This window comes from Mus caroli, chromosome 7 (assembly GCF_900094665.2).
Source record: "Mus caroli chromosome 7, CAROLI_EIJ_v1.1, whole genome shotgun sequence".
Lineage (NCBI taxonomy): Eukaryota > Metazoa > Chordata > Mammalia > Rodentia > Muridae > Mus > Mus caroli.
This window is the reverse complement of record NC_034576.1, coordinates 25,871,267-25,882,713: the sequence shown is the minus strand read 5'-3', so window position 1 is coordinate 25,882,713 and position 11,447 is coordinate 25,871,267. Positions and strand designations below refer to the sequence as shown.

General features: G+C 41.5%; 1 protein-coding gene across 1 annotated transcript in view; it reads left to right on the top strand.

Moving 5' to 3' along the window:
• The window catches only part of LOC110298847 (cytochrome P450 2B1-like), a 94,746-nt gene that overhangs the window by 66,976 nt on the left and 16,323 nt on the right, over positions 1 to 11,447 (top strand). The window contains exons 2-3 of the mRNA XM_021168371.1: positions 2,322 to 2,484; positions 2,620 to 2,769. Coding sequence (XP_021024030.1) covers positions 2,322 to 2,484; positions 2,620 to 2,769 — 313 coding nt within the window. The remainder of the gene's footprint in view (positions 1 to 2,321; positions 2,485 to 2,619; positions 2,770 to 11,447) is intronic.

Sequence of the window (11,447 nt, the reverse complement as noted above, 5' to 3'; positions counted from 1 at the left end):
GGGGCCAAGCAGCCCCTCTTATAGTGGGCTTGTTATTTTGTTGTCGCTAGGTAACTTTGTGGAGGAGTCTAGCCAGAAGGCCAGAAGCTTGGGACATTGTCAATGTGACTGAAAGCCACAAGTCTCTCTTGTGGGGGCTGTGGGACCGGTAACTTTGACAGGAGCCAAGGGTGCAGGAGACATGAGGGAATACCTTCTGTCCCATGCAGGTGAAAATTACCACTCATTGGGTTCCACTGGGGTTCAAGACCTCAACTGGACTGGAGACCTGACTGTCTGTGTATAGCCTTTTGCCCCATAACCTTGGGTCTGAAACAGCAAGTCCTAGCAATCTTCTATCTTCACCTTCCAACATTTTAATCTCAGATCATAGGCACATATTAATCCCCTGGTTTGCTAGACTGGTGCTGTGATCCAAACTCTGGTAAGCATGACTGTGCAGCATGTGCTCTTAACTATTAGATTTAAAAGTAATATATATCCATTATCTATCATTTATCTATCTATGTGTCAGTATTGTATCTTTCATCTATCTAGAAGCATCTATTTATCTCCATCTGTCAAGAATCTGTCTCTTTATCTGTGTATCTATCATCTATGTATTTATTCATCCATCCATTTGTCAATGTCTGTCTGTCTATATATATACCTACCTATTTTTTTTTATTTTCCATGTGTCAGTAATCTATCTGTTTATTTGTTACCCATCTTTCTATCTACAATTATTCTGTGAATTAATTTCTCTATTCTTCTCAATTATGTATGTATTTATTAATTGGCTATCTATCTATCTTTCATCTATCTATCATCTATCTATCTATCCATCTATCTATCTATCTATCTATTTCTCACCATCTATCATCATCATCATTGTGTGTGTGTGTGTCTGTGTGTGTGTGTGTGAGTGTATAAGTGCACAAATGCATACTGGATTTCAGAAGAAGCCAAAAGAGAACCTCAAATTCCATGCAGCTGGCAATTAATTATAGGCAGTCATTACCTAGGTGACATGGGAGGCTTACTAAGTTCAGATGCCCTGCACTATCAGCAGTGCCCCTAGTCACTGAGACACCTCCCCTGCTCCAACTATAACTTGTGAAGAAAGTCATTGTTGAAGTGGGTCATCACCCAAAACCACACAGCTCAGTATATTTTCAGAATGAGCACAAGCTTCTCACCCAGGTGCATATCAGTTAACATGGAGACACATTCCTGTCTTAGAACCTTTTGGTCACTACCTTCCCATCATTTCTGACAAGGGCTGCCACTGCAGCCATGTTTGAATGCCATTGAAATGCAGCAGATGTAAGCAAAATCTGCTTCTGTGTTGTCATTTATTTAGCAAGTATCATTCATATCATTGATCTGAGCTGTGGATTGTTAACTCATTGTCATAAGATTTGATGGTATGACCCTTTTGACACAAAAAATGTATCTAAACCAAACATGTAGAATTTGATTTTTTTTCATAGAATTATTCCCTAAACAATATCAGCTCTGATCATTTCTACAGCATCTAATCTCTATGAAGTGCCTGGGAATGGAGTCTGACCTAAAGGTCACAAGAGGATGAGGGTGGGTCATTTGTAAACATGCACCATTCTATTCAAGGGCTTTCAGCACTAGAAGGTTTGGATATTCCTGGGACTAATTCCCTGGAGATGCCGAGAGATGGTTATACTGCCAGGCAGTTTTCAACCACTCTGTACTATAGAAACAATTGACAGTCAGGACCACCAACGTGAGTCATCCATTTCTTCTCCCAAGTAACCCAGTGGATGGGGCAGGTTCATTCTCTCTGATGGTTGTCAGGAGGCATTGTTTCGGTTGGAGCTGGGTCACAGAAAGGATGGTTCTTAATGAGATGCCATGAACTGATGGCCAGCTGAAAAGCATGGGCATGGGTCTATATGTGCATCCTAGTTCTGTCTGTCTGTCTATCTATCTATCTATCTATCTATCTATCTATCTATCTATCTATCTATTAACAATAGGGTCATATGTGGCCCAGGCTGGCCTCCAACTGGATGTATAGCCAAGCATGGTTACTGATTCTCTGGCCTCTACTTCCCTAGTGCCAGAATTATAAGAATGTGTTACCCTTGCTCCTCTATATTACAGTACTGGTACACTGATTAGGGTATTCTATCAACCAATACAGATCGAGTGGTGAAATAACCCTTCAACTCTTATGTCCTCAGAAGAGGAGGGTTAGTCAGGGGAGGAGTTGCGTATTTACCAATGTATATCTAAGTGTTTTGGCCATTTAACAACAATATCTATGTTGAGTAGTCAGTACCCTGGTACCCTTATGCTTTCAGCTTCGTGAAAAACATGGAGATGTGTTCACAGTACACTTGGGACCAAGTCCTGTGGTCATGATGTATGGGACAGAGACCATAAAGGAAGCTCTGGCGGATCATGGTGAAGCTTTCTCTGGCCGGGGAACAATTGCTGTGATTCAGCCAATTGTACAGGACTATGGTAAGATATGGGACAGGGTAGAGAGGAGGAAGTGGGCCAGGAAGGTGAGTCTGAGAGATGGGACCCAATCTGTGGGGAAGGACTTGGGATCCTCTGAATTTCCAGTGTGACCCACCCACCCCATGCTTCCCGGAGGTGTGAGCTTCGCCAGTGGGGAACGTTGGAAGACCCTTCGGCGATTCTCTCTTGCCACTATGAAAGACTTTGGAATGGAAAACCGAAGTGTGGAGGAGCGGATAAAGGAGGAGTCTGGATATTTGGTGGAGGAATTGAAGAAATACAAGGGTGAGTTTCAGAGAACAGGAATAAAAAGACATGAATGACCAGTCAAAGACTGAGAGAGACACACACAAGGTTAGAAACACATACACAATCACACAAAAAACGCACACACACAGAACATAGGGAGGATGAGATAAGGATAGAGGTAGAGACAGGGAGAGAGAGAGAGAGAGAGAGAGAGAGAGAGAGAGAGAGAGAGAGAGAAATTCAGAAAAATCAGTCTTTGAATCAATTTAATCTGCTAGTTGGGTATGATTGGTGCACATTTGTCATCTCATCTTAGAACTCAGAAGGCTGAGACAAAGATGGTCATGAGTTCAAGGTCAGTCCTGTACACATTGTGAGGTCCTGCCTTACACTTGAGGGAGTGCTTCCCATTCCATATATGGTGGTCAAGGATGCTGAGATTTTCAAGGTCATTTTCTACCAAATATAGAGTTCAAGATCACCTTGACTTAATTGTTTTCATGCCTTCCCCACCCTACAATGGTCTTAGTCACAGGCAGATGCATAGCTTAGGCAAATGAAAGCTAAGAAAGCAGAAAGAAATGCAGAGATGTTCAAAGCAGGAACTGAGGTTTCTCATGATTGTGCTGATGGGAAGCAGTGAGCACAGAGACTCATGGGAATTTTAGTTTGGCAGAAATCTGCAGCGTGTTGAGTGCTTCATGAATCTTTTAAACAAGGGCAGCCTAATGACACGGACCTTTGTTTGCAGCTCTGTTTCTTTCCTTCTTCCTCATTTTGTTTTAATTTAATTTAATTTAATTTATTTTTTTAACCTATTCACTCCTATGGGAGTGGAGTGTTTAGGGCTTGTGAATACACACAGGCAATCCCTAAACCTGTCTCTGTTCTTTTCTGCCTCTGGGGGTCCATTACCAGCTCAGAGTCAGAATGCTGGCCAGGAAGGAGGTTCAGGGTAGAGACAAAATACACACACTCTAATTCTGAGACCCAGAATCCTTGTCCCAGTCATGATTGTTGAGTTCCATTAGTGAAGTTAGCCTCCCTACCTGTGTATATGAATACATCACATCTTCTGTTCAGCATTGAGGGAAGTTAAATAAAATGGTACATGCATTAGTGAGGGCAGGGGCTAGCACATCATATATGCAAATGGGTTAGCAGGTGTTTCTATTTTTTGAGTAGTGAAAGGGGCAGCCTAACAAAGATGAAGCTGAAGCCAAATGTTCCCCAGTTCCTTGGCCTCACGTCTCATATCCTGCCACCTCATTCTCCAGGAGCCCCCCTGGGATCCGCCTTCCTATTCCAGTGTATCACAGCCAACATCATCTGCTCCTTTGTCTTTGGAGAGCGCTTTGACTACACAGATTGCCAGTTCCTGCACCTGCTTGACCTGTTTTATCACACCACATCACTTACCAGCTCATTCTCTGGTCAGGTGAGTGGGTGGGAAGAGAAGAACATCCAGTTCAGAGGAAGCAAGAGTCTGCTTTGTGGGTGAAGAAAGGCTGGAAGAAAGGTAGAGATCATGTGGCAATAGAAGGAGCCTGAGACCTGAGGCATGGCAGGAGAGATGGTGACAGCGGGGGAGACATGAATAAAAATACGGAGCCATACACATACATATAAAATGATGATGTGGGTGATACAGCCATAACCCAGAAGGTAAAGGACTTGGTTTTCATGCTTGAAGCCAAGCTCTCTGTATCCTCACTGAGGTGGTACAGAACACATGCAATTCAGCATATGGAAGCAAGAAGAATAGGAATTTAGTGTGATCGTTGGCTACATATTGATTTTGAGGTCAGTCAGGTTCATATGAAATCCTGGGTCCATAAATTCAAACTCCTGATATAAAACAAACAAAGACAATTCAGCAAAGGGGATTGGGAGATAAAGCAGAGAAAAGGAAAAAGGAAATACAGATAATGCAAGACAAATGTTAGAGACAGATTTAGAGACACAATTCAAAAGCATGCATGTGTTATAGTGTAAGTGTATGAGGACTCTGTGTGTACTTGTATGTGTGTGTGTGTATGTCTGCCTGTGTCTGTGTATTTGTTTTGTGTGTTTCTTCATGAAATATATGGACCTAGTCTAAAAAAAGGAATTGTGCTTGTTGGACCATAGTGTTTAGTCTCAGGAATGAGTCAGTGGCCAAATAAGGGGAATGGACATTGGGGACTGGCTTTAGGAATATATATAATCAAAGATTTAGCACAGGGCGAAGTGTTAAAGGCAGAACTGGTTGCCATGTTTGCCATGTTTGCCATGCTTGGGCCTGCCAGAGCCCTTCATTCTCACCTGTTTGTTTTATCATTGGGTCGCTGGCTGTTGGGCACATGGTTATTATTTTCTCTGAGTACTTCTGCTGACATGGGGGCATCATCACTAGGGACCCAAGGAAGCTGAGATATTGGTCAAGCTCTGGAAAAGCAGGTTGTTTTATTCATTGTCCAGGCTCTGATAAACCATGTGGGCTAAGCATAGGCAGTCTGTGAGGCTGCACTAGGATGTAGACTCTGATGAATTATCTGGGACTGGGAAGTTGCTAAAGCAGTCTCTAGGTGATTATAAATCTGTTGGGATACACTGGGGACTAAGGTACAGTTAAGGAGTTGAGCAGTTTAGGAAAAACCTTATTTTTGGGAAAAAAAATCTTGTATGTGTATTTGAAACTTTTAGGTGTATGGTCCTGGTAGTTGGGGAAGGGTAGTCCCAAGGCAAGGGCAATGGGGTGCTATCTTGCTCTCTGAAATAGACAGGTGGGGAAACCTAGGCTTTCATTTGCAGGAGTACTTATCTAAGTCCTTTAACCTGTGACAGGACTGTTTAAATAGATTTTCTGAAGTTTATAAGGAATTTTAAGGTTTATTAAAGAGATAAAAGTTTTAGTAATCTTGTCTGAAATCTATATTGGAGAAAGTGCAATAGATTGATATCTTTGAGTCATAGTGAAAGTTTGGGGACCCAAACAATAGCATAGAGAGAAGGAATGATTTCTGCAGCACAGTTCTATCTACTTTGAGTTACTTTCTCTGGCCCATAAATCTTTTTCTCAAACCTTCAAAACTTATTTAAACTTTTATATACTCAGACCTTAAAACATTTATTTATACTTTGTACTTACAGACTTTTATAGCTTATTTAAGTTTCTAGACCCTTAGATGTTTACAACTTGTATTTAATTCCCTTATAACATTTTCTTAGACTGTTATAATTTCATACCTATGTAACTTGGTAAGTGGGAAAAGCAGAGGGTTAGATAGTGGAGGTGGAGTCAGTTCTCTGACGACATTGTAGGTTTCGGTTTAGTTTTGTAAAAGAATGTGTTATTAGTTGGGATAAGAGTTAAGAGGGGTTGGAGAGAAGATCAAATTAGGATTTAGTGTTAAAGGGAAATGTTAATAGCAAATAATGTCTTGTATTGAAGAAGGATTAGGTATATTGTCAAGCAAATTATGTATTAGGGCAGCCTGGAGGGAAAGATGAATCATAAGGGATGAAATATCAGCTTGACAGCCTGCCATGTAGGTACAATATTGTCTTCATATGTAAGAAATGTATGAAATGAATCTTGATAGGAGAAATTTGTAGGGATAGAATCTGAAATGGAGGGATTGGAGTTCCTTGGGATTAGTATAAGTTAGGAGGTGTGTGTGTGTGTGTGTGTGTGTGTGTGTGTGTGTGTGTGTGTGTGTGTGTGTGTGTGTGTGTGTGTGTGTGTGTGTGTGTGTGTGTGTGTGTGTGTGTGAGAGAGAGAGAGAGAGAGAGAGAGAGAGAGAGAGAGAGAGAGAGAGAATAGATTTCGAGGATTTTGCTGATAAGGAGCAGAGATGGACAATGCTGTTTACAGTAAAGTCTTTGTGAATTGGCGTGTGATAGAGTCTAAAGTTGACCTGGGGAGAGGAGAATTAAGTTTTGGAAGATGAGAACAAATGATCTCTGGAATTGAGGAGACTGAGGAATGAGGCAGCTATCAAAGATGGAAGGACTGCAAAGGGGAAGTTCATCTATATACTGAATCAAGTGGGAGGGGAAAAGGGGGAAAGCAGGCCAAGTCCATAAAAAAGAGGTAGGTCTGTTGTTGTTTATTTGTTGTTTGATGTCAGAGAAATATAAGAGGGCCCATTCTTGAGTGCTAAGAAAATCATTAACGTTTCTGGGTTGTGTTGGACTTTTGATTTTGGATAGTGTAGCAAATTCCATTGCTATTAATGACTGGCAAGCCAACATCCAGAGACAGGGAATCTCTTGGACTTCAAGTGGCTGATTAGGAGGTCTCTGTGAATGAGGGTTCATCAACCAAGATTTCTCACCAAGAGGGGGATTCGTGTGTGTAAGTAAAAATCTGGCAACTTTGCTTTTGGATAGTTAGGGATGGAGGGAATCTGGAATCTCCTGAACAGTTATCCAAAGCAAATGGAAAACTTCCAACCTGAAGTTGGGTTCGGTTGATCCATTCTAATAATGATCCTTGTTAGAGACACCAAGTAAGGGAAAGTGATCCCCTCACTAGAGGACACATCCAGACACCAAACTGTTGCAACAAAGGAGAGTTACTACCCTGGAGGATTAAGGAGGTAGGGAATCTGTAAAGCAGACACTAACCTAAGCTGCAGTTTCAGCAGCAAGAGAAGGGAGAGGAGGAAGTGAAGGAGGAGGAATAGAGAGGTGTTTATGTAGGAGTGAGGAATTTAAGAGGAAAAGGGGCACTCTGTGCTAGGGTATGTTGGTAAATACTTATTGGTCATGTTAGCCAAATAATGAATTCTGATTGTTGGATCATGTTGTTTAGTGTCAAGAATGAGTCAGTGACTAAATAAGGGAATAGACCTTGGGGAATGGCTTTAGAAATATTATGTAATGGTTTAACTAGTTAGAAAAGTCAAAAGCATAACGTCTTGGTATCATGTTTGGCACGCTTGGGCCAGTGAGAACCCTTTGTTTAGGAGCATGTGTTGTTTCAATGGGACTGAGCTCCACAGATTATTGTATTTATACATTTGGGTCTTAGCTGAAGAGCTTTTAGGAAGGATTAGGAGTTGTGTCTTGTTGAAGGAAGTGTGTTGCTAGGGGTGTGCTTTAAAGTTTCAGAAGCTTGTGCAAACCTCAGTGTCTCATAGGTCCTGCCTATGTCTTAGGATATTAGATCTCAGCCTCATGCCTACCTGACTGCTATTTGCTTCCTGCCATGATGATACTGATCTAGTACTCTGGCCCATTCTTTCTTACAGTTGTTTGAACTCTTCTCTGCAGTCCTGAAGTACTTTCCTGGCCCCCACAGACAGATCTCCAAAAACATACAGGAAATCCTCAACTACATTTGTCATAGTGTGGAGCAGCACAAGGCCACCTTGGACCCCAGTGTTCCACGAGACTTCATTGATACCTAACTTTTGCGCATGGAGAAGGTTAGTCCTGCACGAATGTGAGAGGGGGGTGGGTGAAAGTGAAGGATGGGAATGTTGTCACAGGAAAAGTGGGGAGGGGAAGAGAAAGTGATGAGGAGGGGTATAAACAGTAGGAGATACAGAACATCAGGAATAAAAGAGGAAGCAAGGAGAAAATGACATAGGGAAAGAGAGATGTGTGGCTAGAAATGAAACCCAGGGCAGGGGGCAAAGAACATAAGGACCACAGAGGAAGGAACCTGGATAAACAACCAAAAATCAAAGTGGAGAGAGAGAGAGAGAGAGAGAGAGAGAGAGAGAGAGAGAGAGAGAGAGAAGACAGAGGAGTCCAAGGGACATTGTCTACGTCCTAGTAATGTTCAGAGTTCTATTTAGTATGAAACTCACAAACAAAAGGAATGTATCCAGAGATGTGTGTGTATCTCCTTCTCAGATCCAGTCACACCTGACTCATCCTTCTCTCTCCCATCTGCAAACAGGAAAAGTCCAACCATCATACAGAATTACATCACCAGAACCTTTTGATATCTGTGCTCTCTCTCTTCTTTGCTGGCACTGAGACCACCAGTACCACACTCCGCTATGGCTTCTTGATCATGCTCAAGTACCCCCATGTTGCAGGTGTGTGATGGGCAGACAGGTGGGGGATCTGGAACCCATTCTTGGCTGTAGGAGTTTGTTGTGTATGGGTGAGACATAGGCCACTTACATCTGGAGCTCTGAAGGCTTTGCTCTACTTGTAAACTAAGGCAGTGGTGTGGTGGTGTGTGATTAAATAATCGGATGACCTGTTTTCTCTTATCAATTATAGTTTGATCCAACAATCCATCCATCCCTACTTCCTTCTGTCCTTCGACCTTACTTCCATCCTTCCATCCATTCACTCTTCCTTCTATCCATTCACCTCTTCATCTGTTTATACATTCTCTTCATTTTCCCACCCATCTTTTACCTATTTATCCCTTTCCATTCATCCATTTTTAAATTGATTGATGTAATGGGTGATATGTGGAAAATATACATACAGTTTTCAGTTTACCCATTTTTGTCACTCATCAATCTTTCCTTTTATTAACTGAATCATCAATTTCTTTCATATAAAAACTTAAAAATTGATGTTATTATGAGCATGGCTGCTACAGATTATCTAGGGGCATATCTTCAGAATCTTAGCCTAAATATAAAATTTAACTTTGATTCAATATGCATTGGTGTTTTCCTGTGTATGTCTTCATGAGGGTGCTGGATTCCTTGGATCTAGAGTTACAGAGTGAACTGCCATGTGGATGCTGGGAATTGAACATGGGTCCTCTGGAAGAGCAGTTAGTGCTCTTTAACATTGAGCCATCTCTACAGGCCCCTGGATTTTTATATATAAATTCACTGCAAAGGAGTGTGTGTGTGTATGTGTGTGTGTGTGTGTGTGTGTGTGTGCAGGCATAGAATTGATAACATTCATTACATTCTTGCCATTTCCCCTCCAGCCCTCACTTCTGTATTGACAGTTGAAATGGCCCTTTGCTGGAGTTTTTCCTTTTCTCTCTTTATAAGTAAGAGTGGATCTTGTGGAGAAGAGACTCTAACATGCTCTGTACATGCCTTGAGAGACAGATCCTTGAGAGAAGCACAGTTGTATGCACATTAAAGGGCACTGTGCCTTTCTCAGTGGACTCTCCTTGCTCTGAACTGTTCCTGGGTTATTGGTTTCCTGAAAACAGGGTTGTTGTGCTTCACCTTCGAGACAGGGACACTGTCTATTATTTTCCTTTTCTGAGCAGAGAAAGTCCAAAAGAAGATTGATCAGGTGATTGGTGCACACTGGGTCCCAACCCTTGATGACTGCATCAAAATGCCATACACTGATGCAGTCATCCACGAGATTCAGAGATTTTCAGATCTTGTCCCGATTGGTGTACCACACACAGTCACCAAAGACACAATGTTCCGAGGATACCTGCTTCCCAAGGTAAGAGAAGCTGTGATTCCTCATTGCTACTTCATGAGTGTCCTCCACTCCTCTAATCACATATCTCACCCTGTCTGTGGTATCACAGAATTCCGTGTTTCTTTGGGACTGGCTGTTTTGCATGTGAGTCTGGGTTTGTGAACATCTTTGTATCTTGCAACTTTTCCTAGAACACTGAGGTATATCCCATCCTGAGTTCAGCTCTCCATGACCCACAGTACATTGAACAACCAGACAAGTTCAATCCTGAGCACTTCCTGGATTCCAATGGAGTACTGAAGCAAAGTGAAGCTTTTCTGCCCTTCTCAACAGGTGAGACAGATATGTGATTCCTTTCCCAGACACCAGAGAGAAGGCCCATCCTCTGAAACACACAGCAGTAAGGTCTCTCCTTACCTAGTCTATCCCAATTGTCTTGTCTGACTCATCCATCCATACTGGCAACTGTCCCATGAGGGAAGTCTTGAACTGAAGGAGCATCCTGGTCAGGAGGACTTTGGGGAAGAGTATAAAAGTCTCTAAACCTTAGTAAATTCAGTTTCTTGTTTTTTTATTTTATAATTAGGGGAAAACATTTTAAAACAATTGAAGAAGTTTGTCTTTAACCTTAATTAAATGCCCAACAAAAGAGAAATTTTAAAGAGAACAAAGTGAGCTCAATGCAACTTAAGGCCTCCACCACTTTCTTTGAAATAAAGAAGAGGTTAATAGAGGAGATGGGAGCACTGAATATTCTGTTCTCAGCAAGCTAATTACATCCTTAAAGCCAACCAGTATTTCCTATGCAAAGTCCTAAAAATAGCAGAAGATGGTTTCTTTGCTTTAGGAACTGTAATGACCAAAATGACCCATCAATTCTTTTTAGATGCATCAAATTCATCAATTGTATCCCTTAGTCTTACGTTTCTTTCTTTCTTTCATTTTTCCCTATTATCACAAATAGACTCTTCTCTCACACAATATATCCTGGTAACAGTTTACCTCAGTTTACTAATCCCAGTTCCTTCCCAACCCCTCTCTCAAGTGGATCCACTCATTTGAATGGAACAGACATCTAAGATAAGAACAAACCACAATGAAATAAAAATATAATACAATAAGACAAAACTAAGGACATTAAATTTGAGCAGTGTAAACCAATAGAGGAAAAAGAACCCAAGAGAAGGCAGAAGAGTCAGAGATGCACTCATTCACACAATCAGAAAGCTCATAAAAATAGGTACCTGAAATCTATAATATATTTAGAAAGAACAGGCCCTGAACATGCCTTTCAGTTTGTGAATTCATATGAGCTTTTGATCATGTTGATTTATAGATCATGTTTTTCTGGTGTC